Genomic DNA, 20,930 nt, shown 5'->3' on the forward strand with positions numbered 1-20,930 from the left:
CCGCCTTTGACTAATGAACAAAAACGTTATATCATTACACAGTGATGCAAAATTTGATTTATAAAAACCTGTTTTGGTTTTAATAAGATTTTTAAGTCTTTTTAGGATGCTTATTTCAGATATGAACTTAATTTTTCTTTATCACGTAAGAGTGTTTTGGAAAAAAATGTTAAAATACGACATACACCTAAATAAATTTTGATTTAAAATCGGCAATAATCGTAAGAAAATGAATAAGGTATACTTTTGCACAAACTCCGTTATATTTCTTTGTTGTTTCTTGAACATTGAGATAAATTTATACGGTCTTTTGTTGACATTTCAAAATTTTTTGTAAATATTTATTTCGACAAGGTTTCTTTGTACAAATACCATCGACAATAAAACTATAAAAAATGAATTTAAAATTGCAGCAAACATTTTTTTAGTCAAAAAACTTGAGTAGTGAGGATAGATGCAAAATTTTTGTTCTACCTCTGTTTTAACGTCCAAAAAATCTACTCTCTCCTTGTACCAAATTCAAATAAACAACAAATTAAAAAAAAATTTCTTTGAAAACTGGACGTGCTAGAATTTTTTAAATATTTTTGCCGTCATCAGCATCTAAAAGTCCATCATATTTACTTTTTGATTTTGAGACAGGTTTTTCATTGTTATTAATCTTTCGTCACCTCCAAAAAGATTAAAATTTGAAATGTTTTTGAATATTGTATTTAATTCCGAAGTATTATGATTTTACAGGGAGAAAAATTCCCCACCAGAAGTACCCGCAACCCAACCCTTACTACGCGCTCCCAACCCACGAGACCCACGGTCCTCACATCCCTCTCGGTGCAGTGATCCACACTCGCCCCAGTCAAATCGGTCACCTCAAACCACACGTCACCTCAAGCAAACCATTCGTTTCTGTTCCTCCGAACAACATCCAGTTCTCAACCAACAAACGCAACATCAAACCACTCCGAATCCCCACATCGACAACCGGCTATCGAGATGACATATTCACGGCGTCTGCAACATCAGGTGAGGTCTTTTTCGCAGTGCTTCTTCTTCTGACAAATGATTTTTAGGTTCTTACAGTCTCTACAAGAAGAATCAAGTGAGCAACATCAAGCCCAGAGAAACCGTTGACCTAGGACTCCCAGGTACTAACCACTACTCCATCCAACAACCCCACGCTCACATCGAGTTCACCAATCGTTTTGCCCTCCCACCCACCAGCGAGAGTGTCTTCCAACAGTACAACAACCCTCCAATACCTCAATACGTTTTTGGAAAACATCCCCAAAGTAACGACGTTAATTATCAGTTCCACAATCAAAACGACGACTTCAGTAGAAATCTAGTACCACCACCTCACATTTATCAAAGTCAAGATAATGGTAGAGGTAAACAACAACAAAACAACTTCGGGGAGAAGGCACAGTTACAATTGAAAAAGCCTAACGTTCCAGAAAATGTCGTCTTGCAAGTACCACCTTTCCAGTTTGGTTCTTCAAAAGATAACGCATCACCAGTGGAGGTGCAAGTTACTAAAGAGAAACTGAACGTGTTCCACAACGACGTTCCACAAAACTACAACGGACAATATCTCGAGTTCAGCTTCCAAAGTAACAGAAAACCAACGGAAATTCCGCGATACGAGGTCACGGAGGGTAAAATATGGGAACAGCCGCCCCCACAGCGACCTATCCGTACAAGAAAGCCGAGCAGTTCGCCCAAACAGCGACCAGAGTTGGATTTGAACCAACCGGCGTTTCTGCCAACGCCTTATCGACCAGAAGGACAAAGTCTAGCCCCCACGTCGCCCACTCAAAGCGAAGTGTCTACGATTTTCACAAAACTGTCCAAACTTCAGAGGAACAAAGAAGCGACCACCCCAAATCCATTTGGTTACAATGTCAAAGAGGTTTCTACTCATTACCCGATTTTCGGCAAGCCGGTTTTCGGCGAGCCACCACACTCCTCTCAAGAACTTTCTAACGACATAACAACGCATCAACATCACGAAGAAGTGGTAACGACAACGAGAGAGCCTCAACGGATCAGACCCCACAGAAGAAGAAGGCCTGATAGGCGCACCACTACGACAACCACGACAACGGAAGTACCGGTAGAGGTGGCGAGTTATAGTTCTCAGAAGGTACAAGAAAATGAAGCGCCTGCGTCAGCGGAGACTGAAAGACCGATCAGGCAAAGAAGGCCGACGCGTTACAGAACGACTACGCCCGCGACTGAGGTTGAGGAAACTTACACGAAAGCTAGCAGAGGAAGAAATAGGTACAGACACAGAAATACAGACAATTTCAATTATGAATCGATCAGAACGAGGCCTAGACCATCCCGAGTGGAAACCACGACGAAAATGCCCGAAAACCACAAGTCAGAAGAAGAGCATTATGGACAGTCGGGTGAAGTGATGTACTCTGAATCAGAAGAAGCTGCTTCAGAAAAGAGTGAGGAAATTGAAGAGTCTCCGAAAGCTGAAACCATAGAGTTGGAGCTGCCGGGTCGCCACTACCCCACCGAGCCTCCAAAGAAAGTGAGGTATGAGACAATCAGACCCTTTATCATAATCACAACGACTGAAAAGACTCCAACAACAAATCTGGTCATTCCCGAAAACGAAGTCGACTCCAGTTCGGAGTCTAGCACTGAAGAGGCGACAACAACGGCAGCGCCGACCACAACCACGACGACCGCAAATCCGCACAGGATCAGAGGGCGTCCCCTCAAATTCGACAACTCCAACAGACCCCGATTTAGCGTCAAGGACTACAGACAAAAACTGAGCCAGTACAGTACGACTTCGGCGCCAGAAACTCACCGAACAACTTCCGAAAGTGTGAGAATCAGACTGCCGAGTCGACTGAGACGGCCGTCGACTGCTCCGACTAATAACCACGAAGAGGAGAGTACAGAACCGGTCAGGTCTAAGTTTGTGCCGAAAGATGCGAGACACGGGGGCACAACCCAAGAGGCGAACGAAGCAGTCATTACAGAAAAGCAAGTGAAGAGCGTGAACACCAGATTGAGGCCTTTCGGACGGTACAAGTCTACCACTGCGGCGACGACTACTACACCGAAGGTGTCCATAAAACCGAACCTTTTCAACAGGAAGCGGCCACCGATGCTCAGTTTGAGGAGCAAGATCTACAACAAATACAACAAGAATTCTACTGAAGCGGTAACTGAGAGGGCGACGACGACCGAAGAGAGCGAAGTGGAAGAGACCACGGAGGAGTACGATCGTGAAGCAGAAGAGGATTCGATTACGGAGGCTAGCTGGAAGAAATCTACGTCCACTGAAGAAAACTTAGATGTTGATACTACCACTGTTGGTGATATTTCGAAGGTCGATTCGAATATGTATTCGCAGAGGGTCTCTGATTTGACCTCGTCCGCTAAAAATGACTACAACACACCAGGTTTGTTCAAATCTGTGGCGCCGACGAGCAGGAGGATTCCAAACTACTTCACTATAAGTACCGATGATCCGATACTGCCCATAGAGGCGTTCTTTCCCAATATCAAAGACAAAATGAGGGACAAGGACTTTTAAGACATTACAGGTATGTAAAAAGTGTGTGAGAAAGAATATCAAAACAATGACAGAATTCTTTTTTTTTAGGTTGTTACGAGTACCCAGATAATGGGCAAAGGACGTTCCACGTAAAACGGTGAAGTTATTGACAGGGTTTCTGGTTCAATATGAAAACGTCTGTTACTATTAAAAATTTGTAGAATTGTATTATTTATTGTTAATACTATTGGTCTGGAAGAATTGGTTGGAATTTCTTTAGGTGACGGTTGTCGTTACCTTTAGAATGCATCCCAAAAAATCATTTTTTTCTTCGCCGCCCTCTGAATGTAAATTATATAATTTATTACAACTGTATAGTATAATATAATTTATTAGATTGTAATTTTTGTAACATATACTTACAAAAATAAGTGCAATAAAATATGTGAACAATAATTATTTTGAATAATCATTCAATAGAATCTCAAGAAGATCTTGGTCGTTAGGTGTACCTCAGTTAAAGTTAGATCAAGCATAAATTGGTGGATGCCAAATCATTTTAGACCTCATGGAAATTTATCCAGGTGCCGTCACTGAAAGCATGTGCTCATTTGTCAGAATTCGGAAGAAACAACCATGGATCGATGGTTCACTAGTTTCAAGATTGTCAGACGATTATTGGAAGAACGCCGTCTCACAGTTGTTGGTACAATTGGATCTAATAGATGAGAGCTGCCAGTTGAATTGACCAATGTCAAAAATCGCCAAATAAAATCTTCGGTATTTACTTTCAATCCATACATGACACCTGTTTCCTACGTACCGAAATAGTAATTTACGTTATAAGTCCGGTAGGTTACTTGTAACAGTACGAGTTACAGCCCTTTCACAATGACGTTAACGTTACGTCGATGTTAAAACGTTAATGTTAACGTTAGATCTAATTACATGTATTTTAGTGTTTTTTTTTTAATTATTTCCGTTGGCTAATATTAGAATGTAACGTTAAGAATCCAGAACATTTCTGGGTCTAACGTTAACGCTAACAATATCATGTAACATTAACTTTCATCATAACGCCATTGTGAACGGTCTACACTGAAATACATGTAATTTTGAATTTCTAGATCTAACGTTAACATTAACGTTTTTACATCAACGTAACGTTAACGCCATTGTGAATGGGCCTTTAGACATTATGGACGAGGCGACGTTAGGAGCCGAGTCTAGAATGTCTAAACGAGTACCTGTTACAAGTACTACCGGATGTATATCGTAATGTATTTTATTTCATACTGGAAGTCTCTTGTGCATCATCATTTTGTTTCAAAAATTAAAAAATCACATTATATTGTGAAAATAGCATCACCTTTTTTCCTGTGGCAACGGCCGTTGCTATTGTTTTTCTAGATCGAATATTTTTTTACTTTTTCACTTTTCAATATCAGATTTGATGTATAAAAGGAAAACAGTCCGGTAGGTGTTGCTAAGTGACACTTTCCGGCTCTGATACTGTTATAACTCACCTACCGGACTCAAATTGATGATGCAATCGAGCATCTACCGGACAGTATGAAATAAAAATCTAAAAACGTCCGTTAGTGTTCTCCATGCATAACGATAATAAAATAGATGAATCGACTGGGGTTGATGCAAAACCAGAAATGATCAGTTTTTATAATCAGACAAAAAGTGGAGTTGATGTTGTGGATAGAATGGTCGCATCTTACAATATCGCTCGTAATACGCGACATTGGCCTGTAATGATATTTTTTTCCTTACTCAATGTTGCAGCGACAAATACTTTTGTAATTTACAGAGAAAACAACAATTATTTCAAAAGAATTTGTTAAAATTAATAAATAACAAATATCTAAAACATTTAGGCCACAATTTTTACATCATCTAACAAATATATAATGAAAATATTATTTTATATACGTATATATAAAAAAGATAGATATTAAAGCCAAATTATTTTTTAGCCATTTATGTAATTTGTTCCTAACAGGCCTCACAACTCATGGTACACAAACACATGAACACTTTACAGATGCGCGAATCAGCGAAATTGTTTTTTGCTTATTTTTATTCCCAGTCAAATTCAGTTCACTTTTAAAGTTTTTCTTTGTTTCGTTTACATTTCATTTTTTTAGAACTCATGTTTTGTTAACATGTGGGTTATTAAAGTTTCTATTCGTTCAGCTTTATATTCACATTTTTCACAGTGAAACCATAGTCTTTTTTTGGAAGATGCATGCTTTGTAAATATGTGAGTTTTTAAAGTTCCTGTTTGTTTAGTTTTATATTCACATTTACCACACTTAAACCATAGTCCTTCATCGAGGGGTGTGTGTCGTGCAAGTTTATGTCTTTTTATATCTCCCGCTCGTTTAGTTTTGAATTCACATTCATCACACTTAAACCATTCTATTTCATCGTCGGACGTGTGTCGTACAAGTTTATGTCTTTTTAAATCTCCCGCTCGTTTAGTTTTGAATTCACATTCATCACACTTAAACCATTCTATTTCATCGACGGGCGTGTGTCGTAAAAGATTATGTGATTTTAAATGTTCCCCTCGTTTAGATTTGAATTCACATTGATCACACTTAAACCATTCTATTTCATCGTCGAACGTGTGTCGTGCAAGTTTATGTCTTTTTAAACGTCCCGCTAGTTTAGATTTGAATTCACATTCATCACACTTAAACCATTCTATTTCATTGACGGGCGTGTGTCGTAAAAGATTATGTGTTTTTAAATGTACCCCTCGTTTACCTTTGAATTCACATTGATCACACTTAAACCATTCTATTTCATCGTTGGACGTGTGTCGTGAAAGTTTATGTCTTTTTAAATCTCCCGCTTGTTTAGTTCTGAATTCACATTCATCGCACTTAAACCATTCTATTTCATCGACGGGCTTGTGTCGTAAAAGATTATGTCTTTTTAAATTTGCCTCTAGTTTGGCTTTGAATTCACATTGAGCACACTTAAACCATTCTATTTCATCGACGGGCGTGTGTCGTACAAGTTTATGTCTTTTTAAAATACACTTTTCTCTGGATTTGTATTCACACTGATCACACCTAAACCATTTTAGTTTTGTTCGACTGCCCATTGCGTTATTAACTTATTATATTATACACTTATTATTCTAAATCGACACTTAGCACATTAAATCTGTTTTGAAAACACGTATGTAGGTGCGTACTTACGTATCGTACAAAGAACACCGAGAAAATGAGAAGTTCTAACTTGAACTCATTCTAACCAGAGAGTATAGGACACAGGTATGGGATTCTACCTCGCAAGTAATAAAGGCGGGTAGGGGTCTGGTAGGGGCAAGGTAAGGGTAACAGACGCAGACACGCAGACACAGAAGTTTAAAAAAATGCAACGCTTAACGCTACTGCAGTGCCACTGCGCCAGTGACGTTTATGTTTAAATTTTTAATCAATTGTTCGTAGACGTAAACAAGATTCATACATATTAACAATCGAAATTTTTTAATAACAAAATAAAGATTTGGTAATTTTGCACAAGCAGGATCTCAGATCATGTCGTAAACAAATAGCGAAGCGATCGGATTAATCGGATTGTTTCCTACGTCGAGTGCGACGTTGCCTGTTGCCATATTGAATACGGTATTGGAAAGTATTGGAAAAAGAAAAACGTGAAGGTTGTCATTTTAAAAAATTGGTGATGACGTCATTGTGCAAAAACCAATGACTTCATTTAAACAAATCGCACGTCACAAGATGGCATTTTTCGAAATAAAATCCACTTGAGAGATTTTCTTTAAAACATCACATGAATTTTCCAAATTTTATGTTCACACTGTATCAGAGCTTGAAGGACGTTGTGTTTAGTCGAATTGAATAGGACAATAGGAGTGGTGGAACACTCCCAAATGATGGAAAATTTAATTTTCGGTGGTTGTTCTTGCAACTGTTTTTTTCTTAAATTTCCTTTACAAATAATAGATCAAAGAAGAGACTGATGGACTGACTTTATATATAGAGGTTAGAATACAATGAAATGAATTTGAAATACATATTACTAAAGGAATGAAGTGAATAATTAGTCAAAGGCATTTTTTATAAATTACGAATATAGCAAGTGCAATAAAAAAAATACAAAAACAACAATTTATTTCAATCAACACCGTAGTTGGCATGTCTGATTGATAACTTGGCACAATTGTGTAGCTCCTTATCTAGTGCATCTGAAAAAAATTAAAAGTAACAACAGTCTTATTTACTTGCGAAAACTTACAAATCTTGTGTTTGCCCACTATGGGGTAAAATATAGGCAAAATGATCGGATTGGAGCAAATGAAAACGTAAGGACTGCTACTTTCCCCATTGGGGTACCGCTTCCTATAAGTTTCTTGATCGAGACAGTCTTCGACAAACACGCAACCTAACAGACAACTAGTCGGGTAATCCCTCGGAAACTTCAGCGTTGAATCTGAAAACACAATGAAAGAAAAGCAACATCACTGAAAGAGAACCGTACCGTTATAATATTGACGATAGAACATTTCTAACCCCGAAATCTCATCGTCATCTGGAACCTTGACAGTCGCCGCTATCCAAAGTCTTCCTCTGTGATTGGTCTTCCACGTTCTACCCTCATGTCTGCAAGAGAAACCGTTGACTTTATCACACTTTTTAATCGCGACTATTACTTTTTGACACCGGCAACGAGCAGACTGGCGTAGGGTTGATGCATGCTTAGACAGACCCCACGGTCCGAATTCGCGACGACGTCTTCGTCGTACACTTTGCCGTAATCGACAAAATGTGTAGCGCCGTCTTCTGGACCCAAATCCTCGACACCCATTGGTTTTTTATGTCTCATTTGAACCAGTAACTCGACTAAATCATTATTATCCTACAGGCATTTTTATTTCATTTTAAATATTTCTGATAAATAATTTGATAAAAGAGGACTCACTGAAGGGACAGCTTGTACTTCAGATTGTTTCTGCAATTTTCTGTACAGTTTTTCAACGTTAACGAGATGTTTTTTGATGTCGTCATGAAGTTTTTCTTTGATTCTCACGTCTTCCTCTGTGCTTTCTATTACTCTTCTTGTGGCAAAGTCCAGCGCCACTACCATTTTGCGTTTGTCTTCTTTGTTCTGACTTTTGGAAGCGCTCGTTTTAAAGTAGTCGTTGTCATCGTCAAAAACTGTGTTCTCCTTGTGCCTAAAATACTCGAGTTAAAAAAATACCGATTGTTAAGACTGATTTACTTAGTAACGGTGGCTGTTTTCCCTTTGCGAGCACTGGTCTCGACGAATGATTCCTCACCCATAACTGTTACCTAAAAAAGGTAAATCAACTTTTACACACGTTTAAATTTATTTTTGCCGAATGTTTATAAACATTCATTTCTAGATAAATTAACAAGAACTAATTCTTCAATTCAATTCGATAAATAAAAAGATTATAAGTACAAATTGCTTCACCCATTAAAGGGATTTTTTGAAAATGTATTTATGAAACTTATCTTTACAAGAAAATACTTGCGTACAGGGCGATTCAAGTGTTACCGTCCCATCGAAAACACCCATTTATAATCGATTTGAAATTCTCAAAAAATTCAGGAATTATTGTGTATCCCTGAAGAGCATTCTGTAAAAATTTCAATTTTTTTAATGAAACAGGTAATTATTTTATTTTAATTCAATAACCGCTACGTAAATTTACATCATTTTTCATTGAGAGTCCTTTCAAACATTTTGGAAAAATTTGGCGTCATTGAAATCATGAAAACATCACCGGTTCTTGAAATAAATGGAATTTCATATTAAAGTGCAAAAGTGATTTATTATTAAATTGGGCGGTCACTTCCACAAAAGAAGTTGACGTGGGTTGTTTACGATACCCTTTAGGGACTTAAGAATTACTAGAAAAGTACTCAACAGATGTCTACCAACAATGAGGTATTTATTTATGACACTGTAGGTGTAAAATCTTGGTCATTTTTCGCTATTGATGGTAAAATTGGAATAATTCAAAAACTAATCATTTTATTTTGATGCAAATTGCATAAATATGTTCTTTGAATTAATTGTGAATTATGAGCGTGTACGAAAAAAAAATTTTTTTCACTAAAAATCACCGTTTTATTTTTATAGCTCTGAATGAAGTGATACCGAAAAATTGATGGCACACATTTGAAGCCTTATATCAAGGGAATGTAACCATAGCGTTTCGTAATTTTTACTAATTTTTTAATAAGGCTAATCATCCAGGCTGTAAAACTTAAATCACTCTGTACAAATGTGAAACAAATAAAGAACTACCTTAAGAGATTAAAAAAATTCATAAACAGCTTTCCTCTGTTCCCTAGTAGAGACTTTCTTGTTTCAACATAAAAAAGTAAATTTTTGTTTTATACTTACTAGTTCATTACAGAAGAAGCAAGGACCAGGTCCTTCCTCAAAACAATGAATTCTTCCACAATTTAAACAGTTATTCATAAATTCATGTTCCTGTCCGTCACAGTCACAAATAGTTCGACCTAACAAAAAAAAAAAAAATTTATCAAGGAACATTTAAGATTTTCTACATTACATTACCTTCTTGTATTTTCTTTTTTTCTTGGTATGTATTAATATCACTGAATTTTTTCTTTCCCTTGTGAAACTTGTTACCTTTACTTGGTTTTTCTTGAAATTTAACAGCAACATTTGCTTCAGTATTATTTTTATTTGAAGATTTATTCCCAAACAAAACTTTGCAAATTCCTTCGTATGATGTTACATGACTTACATTATTCCTGTCCAAAATGTTCTCCATAAACTCGTCCAAATCGTCTTTATGTTTCATACTGTCTATGTAGCTACAATTAACAATATTAATGTAAATAATATCTTTGGGAAGACATCCTCGTACTCTACAATGTCAGACTCTACATGGTTTCTTCCTAAAATAACTTTTAAATGATTCAACAAAAGGTTTTTCGAAGACATATTGCACTAAACGGTTCTAGATAACAACTCTACGGTTGCAGAAAATGTTATTAAAATCTTGTGCAAAAATTAACCCAACTTTTCTCACATTGACATAAAAATTAACTACAGAATTTGACAGTTCAGTTCCAATGAGCTCGATGAAATTGGTGGGGCTAATGCATACATAAAATTGATAATTTATATTTATTTTTGTGATAATTTATTTGAAAAGTACACACAATTATAAGATAAAAGTTGCAAATTGTGCCAAATATGGAATTAACTTGTTTTATTTTATTTTCAACGTTAAAAGTTCTCTATTTTAAATCTTGGCGCATCTACGATTCGTCAAGTCTATGATTGTTGTGACATTTGTATCATGTCAGAAATGTCAAAACAGAGATGTCAAAATAACTCAAAAGTTAGGTTAGATGTGAGCCCCTATTACTTCTCAATCAGAATAAATAAGAGTTAATAGTGAAGAGAATGTCTGAGAAAGACTATGCCCCTCTCAGTACGGCTTGTGTGCGCGCTCTTCACGACAAGTTATACGAAAAACGAAAAACAGCAGCGCTGGAAATAGAAAAGTAAATCCCACACTCCTCTCATCACGCCCTTATCGCCAATATTTTACAGAATGGTAAAAGAATTTGCTGTCATAAACAACACGAGTCAGATTAGGAGGTTACTTAAGGTATTAGGACAGGACTTTGCTCTCTCCCAAAATCCCCATGCTAGAAAGGGTGGACTCATAGGTCTAGCTGCAACTGCTATTGCTTTAGGAAAAGTAATGTATTTTAATCTAAACCCCATTTTATTACAAATTGTGAATTGAAGGATACAAGCAACTATACTGATGAGCTGATCAAACCAATTTTGGGTTGTCTGTCTGATCAAGATTTGAGGGTGCGCTATTATGCTTGTGAATCATTGTACAATGTTGTTAAAGTATCGAGAGGGGCGGTGTTACCGCACTTTGCAGCGATTTTTAACGCGCTCAGTAAAATCGCAACCGATCCAGATCAACATGTGAAAAATGCTTCAGAATTATTAGACAGACTTTTAAAAGTAAATTAATTAATTTGTTAGAAACTGTATGTTACAACAATCCTTTTAGGATATAGTGACGGAAAGCACCTGTTTTGATTTGGAAGGATTTATGCCGTTATTAAGGGAGCGAATTTACACAAAAGTCACATTTGCTCGACAATTTGTTATATCCTGGATTTCAGTCTTGGATATGGTGCCTGATATCGATTTGATATTTTATCTGCCAGAGATCCTGGACGGGCTATTCAGAATTCTAGGGGATACGAATTTGGAGGTGAAAAAAATGTGCGAAACCACGCTTAGCGAGTTTTTGAGGAATATCAAAAGTGATCCATCCAGAGTTAATTTTCCTGCCATGATCAACATACTTATTAATCATGCCCAAGAGAAGAACGACGACCTGGTCCAAGTATTTTTGTAACAGTTTGACCGGAATAATCACATTTTTATCGACAAATTTGCAGTTTATAGCAATTACTTGGATTAAGGAATTTGTACAACTATCAGGACCAGCCATGTTGCCGTACATGTCAGGAATCTTCACTGCGGTGTTGCCATGTCTAGCTTACGACACGGATGCACGGAGAAGTATCCTTCACATTATTTTTTATTTCACACCCAAAAGAAATCAATTTTTTTTTTTCATTTCTTCCATTTGATTGAAGCGGATGTAAAACGTTGTTCAAAACTGGTACTAATGGAGATGTTATTTTTACAATGTCAGTGTTCACTTACACTAATTTTTATCAAGAACTTTCTATTATGCATGTATATATTTTATTTTTTGTGCTTTAAATTCTCTTAACTATGATTCTTTTTTGCATTAGCGTCAACCAATGTTTAGCTTACGTTTTGTTTAGTCTGCGGTCGTCGCAGCACACCTCCACTACTACCACTTTGAAATGTCATCCGCGGTTGTATTTTTCGTTCCTAATTTTATTTTCCTTAACGCAGTGACAGACATAAAGGAAACGGCTACCGCAGTCAATTTTACTCTGATGAAACTGATCGCGGTTCACGGAGACGAAAGCAGCGCACGCGTCAACCAAATAGGTAGACCAACCTAGCGACAAATTTTTTTAAGCGTCTAAGTCGAAGGTTACATTCCAGTTAATGCGAGCACTAACCAGCTGGACCTGCCGTCGGTGGTCGATGTTCTCACTCAGTTCATAATGCACAATTCAATACAAACCAAAGTTGCAGTATTAAAGTGGATCCACGATCTTTACACGAAACTACCCGACGAAGTAAGCGGTCGATTTTTTCTAGTGTTTTTTTTTTTTAGTAAATTCGTCCGTTTTAGATGATCAATCATATCGACGTGCTCTTCCCAGCTTTGCAACACACTTTGTCCGATGAAGCGGATCAAGTTGTGCAACAGTGTCTAGTCGTTATTGCCGAAGTGATTTCCTCACCCGTCGCGAAGCGAAGTAGTCCCGTGAATAGTGAAGGGGCGACGGGAAAGCATACAGGGTGTGATACTAATCCGTACTATAATAAATTTTTGATAAGTTTACTGCAGTCGTTTAATACAGAGAAGAGACTGTTGGACGAACGGGGTTCTTTTATTATTAGGTAAGAAGTAAGAACTACTGAAGTACTGAATAAAAATTCGTATTTTGACTTGGTTATGACAATGAACAATATAATAATACGTAAAATCTTATTTTTCGTAATTTTTAAATTTAAACGGTTTTTGGTCAAATTACAAAATAAGTTATAATTTTCCGTCCCTATATCTCAGTATGGTGTCCATATCTTTCTAAGTGTAAAATTGTTATTCGTTGAACAACGTTAATTGCTTTTTTCTACAAACTCTTCTGGTATTGCTGCCATACACTGGCTAATATTATTTTCCAGAAGAATTATATCCCGAAAAGGCCCCTTTAGGTAAACTTTGTGTTTGAAATATCTTCGCAAAAAAAGTCAAGTGTAGTTTTATAAGTCAGGGATAATTTGAAAAGCAACCAAAGACAAAACCACTTTCCTCAAAATAACTAGGTATTACCACACAGTAGTTACACTTGTGTAGTCTAAGCTTTATTGTCATAAATGTCATTATAATTAATTTTGACTGAACTTCAAAATAAACTCACAATTATGCACAATTATTTTACATTTTAGTTATTGATTTCCAAAGTTTAATAAAAGACTGTTCAGTTTTCAGAAAATCACATCTAAGCACTTGCAACTTTTCAGGATTGATGACTGCAATTTGTCAAAATGACATGTGACAATAGTATATTATAATTCAGAATAAATGGCATCGCGGTAGGCGTTGGAAATTCAAATTTACGTTGGCATCAAGACCCTTGCTAATAATACCCTAGTTTCGATGCTGTGGTAACCTTCGCTTTTAATTTGGCCTTGATATTATCATTGGAATCGTTTTGTGTTTATTTTCTGGTTATAAGTATTTGGAATTCCCTTGTGTCATTTATGAAAAGTGTATTATTTGTCTGGGGGTTATCTCTGCTGTGGGTGAAAACCATGTCAAAATTATGTAACGCATAACCTCAGAATAAAGTAATGACGGTTTCACATGTTTACTAAATTTTTTGACATAACATAAAGCTCACTTTAGAGAATCAACGCCTACCGCGATGCCACTTATTCTGAATTATACTATAGATATTAAAATGAGGTCATTAATACGGCGATAGCACCTAATGCCTATTTCACATCTTATATCAGTAAAATTTCAAGTCTGCCCGAAATTCCGTGCTCCCAATAGTACAGATAGAGACACGGAATTTCGGGCATAATTTTTCTGTCACTTCAAAAAATTACAATGTAAATCACTCTTTATTGTCAACGTGACATTCAAAAGTCAAATTTTGAAATTTATTTTCTGTTCACGTCAATCGCATGTCAATCAAAATCGTCGCTAACGGTAAAATTGTAAACTCGGTACAGGTTGCAAAGACACACTTGTCATTTGCAACAGCACTTTTATGGCATTAGTCATTTGAAATTACTTTAACACTGTACTTATATGGAAAATATACAACCCAAACTATGATTTTCTGGTTCCTTTGTGCCTTCATTTGGTTCAGAAATATGAAAAAAATGCTGTTGCAACTGACAAGTGTGTCTTTGCAACCTGTACCGAGTTTATGATTTTCTGGTCCCTTTGTGTCTTTATTTGGTTCAGAAATATGAAAAAAATGCTGTTGCAAATGACAAGTGTGTCTTTGCAACCTGTACCGACTTTACTTCACAATTACAAGTTGTGAAATTTCTTTTATCCCACTCTTATCCCGTGGGATAAATGACACTTATCCCACTCATTTGAGTGGAATAAGGAACTTTATTACCGGACGCATTTCATTACTCCACTCAGTGGGATAAATGAGCTTCATTACCCCACTCAGTGGGATAAGGAAGTCATTATTCCACTGAGTGGTGTAATGAAACTGGCGGAAATAAATAAGATTTACCTTTTTTTTTTAATTCGGGGCGGTCTTAGATAAAATTTTGTACATAACACGTGGGCTAAAGCTTATTACAGGAAACTCGTGTGATTACAGATGAACTCGGGCTAACGCCCTCGTTATCTGCAATCTTCACACTCGAATCCTGTAATATTGCTTTTATCCCACTAATTGTGTAAATAACTATTTTTGTTCGACACTGTCAGAATTTGAGAATTTTCTCCTGTGAGAACGGGTTTTGATAAATATCACACCTTGTCAAAACGAAACGTCAAACTAATTTTAAAGATTTTAAGCGATTTGGGGCCTTTAAGGGATTTGTCGAACAAAAAAACGTCGTATTCAACTCGTTCTTGTGTAAATTGGGCTCTTTATGACCCTCGTGGGTCTTTAAAACGCCCAATTTACACACGAACTCGTTAAATAAACTAAAGTCCATGTAATACCCCAAGTCAGTAAAATATCCTTTTCTAACATAAAAATTTTGGATAAAACGGACAACTACAGCAAAAAAACGTATCTCTGTTGATTAATTAAATCTTGTTGTTTTGTAGAATATCATGCATAACATAATTTCATGCACATGAATTTTATAATTAAAAATATAAGCTTTCATTTTACTGACTTGGGGTATTACATGAATTATACTATTTTGGTCTCACAGTTAAATCTTCCCAATTTTTTCTTTTTTGCTCCGAACTATTGATTATAGATTAGGCACTACAAATTAAAAAAATTTAAGATTTTTTAAAGATTTTATTTTATTTTGGAAATAACTAACAGCACTTAAAAAATACAATCTTGTTCTACGTTGTCAAAATAAATGCACGATTTCTTTCCCAAACATTTTTTATTCGTTCTCGACTCGCACTACGATAATATTTTTTTTCCAGACAACTTTGTGTATTACTTAATGCCGAAGATATTTATAGAAATTTAGCACACATTTTACTTAAGGAGCCGAATTTGAAGTTTGCCAGATTGATGGTGGAGCATCTCAACATGATCTTATTGACATCCTCAGAATTATTTGAGATGAGGAGTCGCTTAAAAGAACTGAATACAGAAGTACCTACATTAGCCAACAGTCCGCAAAGAGCGCTTTTACTTTTTTCTTCTTGCAGGAAAGTTGTTCGTTGTTTTGTTGTTTGTACGAAACTTGGTCTTACAATCCAGTTGCTACAGTCGCCTTATGTCTATTGACGCAAAGTTATGGCCACGTATGTGACTTAATTAGGTTATTGTATCCTTTTGGTGGCAGCGTAAGCACAATAATGAATAATAAACAGTAGGTAGTTGAGCAGTTGCCTTTCAAAATCGGTAAAAGTTTAACTAATTGCAGCGTCTTTTTGGATTTAAGCTCTCTCGTCTAAAACATAACTTAACTGCTTAACTAAAATGAATTTCTTAACAATTTTTGATTCTAAAATGACCGAGTAAAAACATTAATTTCCTTGACTCCTTTTGTAGTGGAAATCTGGAAGTTACCGTCGATTTTCTGATGGAAATCGACAAGTTGGTGCAGTTGATAGAATCTCCAATTTTTGCATGTAAGTACGGACCTCGTTCTGATAAGATTTCAATAGAAATTATTCAGATTTAAGGTTAGATTTACTACAAGTCCCATGTGATAAAAACCTTATTAGGGCTTTGTACGGGTTGTTGATGTTGTTACCACAAACCGATGCCTTTCAAACGTTAAAAAGTAGGCTAAGTTGCATCCCGAGCTTGCACATGCACTGCGAAGAAAAAGGAGGATTTTCGTTCGGCTCGGTACCGGAATGCAAAAGAAACATCGACTTCGCCAAATTGTTGCAACATTTTATTGAAGTACAAGAAAAATACAAAGAATATAAAAAAATGACGCGCGTGAAGGACCTCACGTATGCTGAGAAGGAACTCAGCAACTTGGAAATATAAATATTTATTATGCAAGTATTATTCTGTAATTATAATACATTCCTGTTGAGACGACGTTTCGTTATTTCTCGCTACTCAAAAAATGATTCAAGCGAAGTTTTATAAATAAAAGCGTTTTTATTTGTTTAAATAATTAAATACAAGCTAAACGCCGGTGAAGCGTCTTGCTTTATTCTTCTCCCCCTCCCACCTTCTTAGCCGTCCCTTCCTTCTGCTTCTTGCTCTTTTTACTAGTTTGTTCGGCTTCGATCGGTGCCGGTTTGACGAAAGGAATCTCGTCGCGCAAACTCTCCGGAAGAAAATCCTTCAGCACTTCCGGCACTTTAATCCCGGTTTCCGTCTGGTGCACCTCCAGGATGGCACAGATGACCCTCGTGGTGGCGCACATGGTCGCGTTCAACATGTGAACGTAATCTGTGCTTGCGTTCATCTTCTTCGTCTGGCCGTACCTCACCAACAAGCGCCTGGCTTGGTAGTCTAGGCAGTTGCTGCAGGACACCAACTCCCTGAAGGCCCCCGAAGCCGGGAACCACGCCTCCAAATCCAGTTTCTTGGCCGCGGCGTTGTTCAACGCCCCCGATACTATGTTGACTATGCGGTACGGAATCTCCAGAGCTTTGCAGAAGTCTTCCGCGTTGGCGATCATCTCGTCCATCATCTCCCAGGATTTGTTGTCGAAGGGAGATGTCAGGACGAACTGTTCGACTTTTTCGAACTGGTGGACGCGGAAGATGCCGCGGGTGTCGCGACCGTGCGATCCCACTTCTTGGCGGAAGCAGGTGGAAAGACCGGCGTATCTGATGGGGAGGGCGCTCTCGGGGAGCCATTCGTCTCTGTGGAATGCTGCGATCGGTTGTTCCGAAGTGGCGATCAAGTACTTCTCTTCTACTTCTTTCTCTTCGGATTTTTCGCTGCCTTTACCTATCACTTTGTACAGTTCTTCGTCGAACTGAGAGAGCTGGGCCACTTCTTGCATGATCTGGAACAAGGCATTTGTCAAAACAATATCAACTCGCACTCCCAATATCAAAATGCAACCGAAATACTAAGTGTTCATATCATAATATTCCAGGAGTAACAAATTATACAGGGTTATTAGTTATTACCGTGCAATCAACACTTATTTAGATTAAAGAAGTGTTTGCTTTGGAATGCATGGAAGTATTTTTGGTTATCTGTTTCAATTTGAATTTGAAAATTTTTGCCAAAACTCGGCCAAACAGGCAACAATCAACAGTGCTGTATGTCCATTATCTGTTATTAAAAACACCATTACGAAAGTAAGATTCAATGATGAATCTTTTATGTTCTGAAGTAAAAGCAACGCTTCATTTCCCTAAGTGAAATGCTCAAAATCGAGCATTTGGCAATAATTTACACGGCGACGAATTGGAGGCATTGTTAACACGATTGTGAAATGAAATGTGGGAAAAGTTGTCACAGATAAGGGAAACTGAAATAACACGAACACATTGCCTTCTAAAGTGATTGATTATGTGTCGCGATAACTCATTGATCCCTAGTTAAATGATGTTTGAAATATACTATATATTTTTTATATAAATGATATCTAAAAATTGTAAAAGAGTAAACGATTAAATTTATTTCACCAAAAATTAAATGAAAACAATTAAAATTCTTTTTCAGTTTTTTTTTCGTTTCTCAAAAAAATAACTGATTTTTTTTCCTGAAAGTATCAACATAGCAATTCATCTTTTAGACCAATAAGCCAATAAACAAACACCTGTAATATTTTATTTGAAAATGTAACGTTTGCATAAAACGATATGAACGTTTTCTGAATAAAAAAAATTGACGTAGCTACTTTGAAAATTAAATTTTTCTCACCTCTTTACGCATAAAAAATGGAGTGTATAGAGGTTTGTATCCCTTTTTGTACAGCACTCGTAATGCTAATTGAATTAAGGCGTGTTCCAGGAACAAGGCGGGCCCCGTCAAGAAATAACCGCGACCTCCAGAAATCGTCGCCCCTCTTTCAGTATCCACACCATCAATCATGTGTATCAAATCCACATGGGAGTATTTCTTTCTAAATTCACAATTTCCAAACGTCCTCTCCACTTTATTCTCGTCTTCATCGTCGCTTATAACCACCGAGTCGTGAAGTACGTTTCCTATTTCCCTCAGGGCGGCGCTGCGATCCTTTTCCGTCTGAACCAGCTCGGAGTCGTTTTTCGTCATCGCCTCGTCGATCAACACGCGGACCTGGAACAAATAAAAATTGTTAGCGTCACAAGTCCTGAAAAATATTTGAAAACATACTTTTTTTATTTGATTGACGGTCAGGGGTTTGAGTAAGTCTGCGGTTATGTTCTCAATTTGCGCAACCACTGTTTCCGGTACCGGTTCGGTCGCATCTCCTTGTGGCTCTTTTTTCTTCATTTTTTCGCCAATTTCTTTGCTGCAGACATTTTTGAACTTGTTCAAATTGTCCGCTTTGTGCCTCAACTGGCGCCATGTGGTGTCTGCATCGACGACTTTGTCAACCAAACCCGTGTCTTTGAAGCGTTTTCTCTGGTTCTCGCGGATCTTGTCGGGATTGCCGCCTTTGTCGGTACGAAACAGATCCAAGTCTAACACCATTTTATTAATGCACTTCACTTAACAAAGATACTGATGCAATACTGCAGCTCCTCCACACCGTTAGAGCAGCCGATGTCAACGTCACGTTACATTCGTTGCAGGTTGCAGATTTGCAGGTTAGGTTCCATTAGATTCTGTTTGACAGAATCGTTGACATTTGAGTTTTGAACTTTCCCGGGCAATAGGGTTTAAGAAGATTTTGTTGTAAAATTTAAAGCAACATGATGGATTTCGTTTATCTCGCTGATTTTTCAGAGGAATAATTGCCTGTAATAATCCACCCTAACCACAAAGTTATGAATTAGGTACAGATAGAGACACGGAATTTCGGGCATCATTTTTCTGTCACTTCAAAAAATTGTGATGTAAATCACTCTATTGTCAACGTGACATTCAAAAGTCAAATTTTGAAATTTATTTTCTGTTTCAAAATCGTCGCAAACAGTAAAATTGAGGTTAATGATGTAGAGCCTATTTTACACTTTTTGATAGTGATGCCCGAAATTCCATGTCTCGAATTACTTTATTGTTCGGATTCTTTGAAATTAAAATTTTAAAACAAAATGACATTATTATTGCATATGTACAGTTAATTTCAAAATTATAGAGTAGGTACAGTTGCGGCCGTTGAAATCTCAGACAAGAAAGATTTAGGTAAACACTCTGTATAAATACCGAAATTTGATTAGCGTAAACAGGATTTTCATCAAGGATTATAAAGTCAGTGTCAGTATTTGACATATTAGGTCAGAATCGCGCGTAACTTGCTTACTTTCTAGCATTTCTATAGCAACGATTGGTTTAACCAGCCAGCAGCCAGTTATAGTTATTGCACCGTTCCAGAAACGGGGCATTAGTAACATAATATGGTATGATCAAAAAGAATATATAGAATTATTATTTTACTTCTACTGACCGTACTTTTTATGTGTACTTCAAATCAAAGTAGCGCTAATCTCTCACGGAACTCATTTAAATGTTTATAGTATCTAAATATAAACATAAGTTCAATATTTCTATTGTGTTCAATTTTATAATTTTAAATTAATGCTAATATAGTTGAATACAATGTTGTTATTATGTTATTCAAACACCTGTCACTAGAAATAGCAACAATAATTAGGATTATTATCCTTTCGTAAATTAAAGCCTTAGCCTAACTGGCTTAAGTCGGTTTTATTTCCTGTACGGATGTTTTCTTTCATAATTAGTTGTGAATAAGAGATGGAGAACGTTTCACACTGGCGAACGCAGCAAATTTGAAAACATACATTCCAAGCAAAATTAACAAAAAAAAAGTCATAAATGTAGTGGTATTCTAATAACAAAATTATAGTTTAATGATGCGTTTGATACAAAAACTCGATAAGTTTGACACTAATAACCAAAAAATCGATCATTGCCTTGGTGTAAACTTTTCTCTCATT

The 20,930-nt window shown here is 36.8% G+C and overlaps 5 protein-coding genes across 9 annotated transcripts in view; 2 read left to right on the plus strand and 3 right to left on the minus strand.

The window, feature by feature from the left end:
* LOC138123598 (mucin-2-like) overlaps window positions 1-3,977 on the plus strand; it is a 28,609-nt gene extending 24,632 nt beyond the window's left edge. For both annotated transcript variants that reach the window (XM_069038360.1, XM_069038361.1), the window contains exons 5-7: window positions 742-1,023; window positions 1,071-3,572; window positions 3,632-3,977. In XM_069038360.1, coding sequence (XP_068894461.1) covers window positions 742-1,023; window positions 1,071-3,562 — 2,774 coding nt within the window. In that variant the 3' untranslated portion in view covers window positions 3,563-3,572; window positions 3,632-3,977. The remainder of the gene's footprint in view (window positions 1-741; window positions 1,024-1,070; window positions 3,573-3,631) is intronic.
* Window positions 3,978-5,473: 1,496 nt separating this feature from the next.
* Window positions 5,474-6,824, minus strand: LOC138124993 (zinc finger Y-chromosomal protein-like). The gene has a single exon (XM_069040193.1). It carries the CDS (start codon window positions 6,645-6,647, stop codon window positions 5,676-5,678), a length of 972 nt encoding a protein of 323 aa, XP_068896294.1. The 5' UTR covers window positions 6,648-6,824; the 3' UTR covers window positions 5,474-5,675.
* Window positions 6,825-7,518: 694 nt separating this feature from the next.
* On the minus strand, window positions 7,519-10,640 carry LOC138122964 (activating signal cointegrator 1). The gene is made up of 9 exons (XM_069037412.1): window positions 10,437-10,640; window positions 10,121-10,383; window positions 9,944-10,062; window positions 8,789-8,859; window positions 8,489-8,741; window positions 8,220-8,425; window positions 8,048-8,169; window positions 7,805-7,999; window positions 7,519-7,754 (listed from the first exon to the last, which is right to left on the minus strand). The coding sequence occupies exons 1-9, from the start codon at window positions 10,511-10,513 to the stop codon at window positions 7,684-7,686; spliced, it is 1,377 nt and encodes a 458-aa protein (XP_068893513.1). The 5' UTR covers window positions 10,514-10,640; the 3' UTR covers window positions 7,519-7,683.
* Window positions 10,641-10,875: 235 nt separating this feature from the next.
* Window positions 10,876-16,953, plus strand: LOC138122962 (protein VAC14 homolog). 4 transcript variants are annotated; one of them, XM_069037406.1, is made up of 12 exons: window positions 10,876-11,082; window positions 11,132-11,282; window positions 11,333-11,563; window positions 11,613-11,954; window positions 12,010-12,133; window positions 12,500-12,598; window positions 12,644-12,792; window positions 12,849-13,120; window positions 15,873-16,047; window positions 16,104-16,222; window positions 16,450-16,529; window positions 16,577-16,953. In XM_069037406.1, the coding sequence occupies exons 1-12, from the start codon at window positions 10,982-10,984 to the stop codon at window positions 16,897-16,899; spliced, it is 2,166 nt and encodes a 721-aa protein (XP_068893507.1). In that variant the 5' UTR covers window positions 10,876-10,981; the 3' UTR covers window positions 16,900-16,953. The 4 variants fall into 4 exon arrangements, with proteins under 4 accessions (XP_068893507.1, XP_068893508.1, XP_068893509.1 ...); XM_069037407.1 differs by having other exon boundaries at window positions 12,506-12,598; XM_069037408.1 differs by having other exon boundaries at window positions 10,877-11,082; window positions 12,656-12,792.
* Window positions 16,780-19,626, minus strand: SerRS (Seryl-tRNA synthetase). The gene is made up of 3 exons (XM_069037411.1): window positions 19,183-19,626; window positions 18,748-19,125; window positions 16,780-17,878 (listed from the first exon to the last, which is right to left on the minus strand). Exons 1-3 carry the CDS (start codon window positions 19,501-19,503, stop codon window positions 17,069-17,071), a joined length of 1,509 nt encoding a protein of 502 aa, XP_068893512.1. The 5' UTR covers window positions 19,504-19,626; the 3' UTR covers window positions 16,780-17,068.
* Window positions 19,627-20,930: the final 1,304 nt, after the last annotated feature.

This window comes from Tenebrio molitor, chromosome 2 (genome assembly GCF_963966145.1).
Source record: "Tenebrio molitor chromosome 2, icTenMoli1.1, whole genome shotgun sequence".
Taxonomy (NCBI): domain Eukaryota; kingdom Metazoa; phylum Arthropoda; class Insecta; order Coleoptera; family Tenebrionidae; genus Tenebrio; species Tenebrio molitor.

What these genes read in the sequence shown, in the direction of transcription:
- LOC138124993 (XM_069040193.1), bottom strand. Translation starts at nt 6,647, where the DNA reads ATGGGCAGTCGAACAAAACTAAAATGGTTTAGGTGTGATCAGTGTGAA.
- LOC138122964 (XM_069037412.1), bottom strand. Translation starts at nt 10,513, where the DNA reads ATGTCTTCGAAAAACCTTTTGTTGAATCATTTAAAAGTTATTTTAGGA. An exon ending in GTAGAGTCTGACATTGTAGA is followed by an intron (nt 10,384 to 10,436) that starts GTACGAGGATGT and finishes TGTTAATTGTAG; the next exon opens with CTACATAGACAGTATGAAAC. An exon ending in AAAAAAGAAAATACAAGAAG is followed by an intron (nt 10,063 to 10,120) that starts GTAATGTAATGT and finishes TTTTTTTGTTAG; the next exon opens with GTCGAACTATTTGTGACTGT.
- LOC138122962 (XM_069037406.1), top strand. Translation starts at nt 10,982, where the DNA reads ATGTCTGAGAAAGACTATGCCCCTCTCAGTACGGCTTGTGTGCGCGCT. An exon ending in GCAGCGCTGGAAATAGAAAA is followed by an intron (nt 11,083 to 11,131) that starts GTAAATCCCACA and finishes AATATTTTACAG; the next exon opens with AATGGTAAAAGAATTTGCTG. An exon ending in CGACACGGATGCACGGAGAA is followed by an intron (nt 12,134 to 12,499) that starts GTATCCTTCACA and finishes TCCTTAACGCAG; the next exon opens with TGACAGACATAAAGGAAACG.
- SerRS (XM_069037411.1), bottom strand. Translation starts at nt 19,503, where the DNA reads ATGGTGTTAGACTTGGATCTGTTTCGTACCGACAAAGGCGGCAATCCC. An exon ending in CCGTCAATCAAATAAAAAAA is followed by an intron (nt 19,126 to 19,182) that starts GTATGTTTTCAA and finishes TATTTGTTCCAG; the next exon opens with GTCCGCGTGTTGATCGACGA. An exon ending in CATTTTTTATGCGTAAAGAG is followed by an intron (nt 17,879 to 18,747) that starts GTGAGAAAAATT and finishes GCCTTGTTCCAG; the next exon opens with ATCATGCAAGAAGTGGCCCA.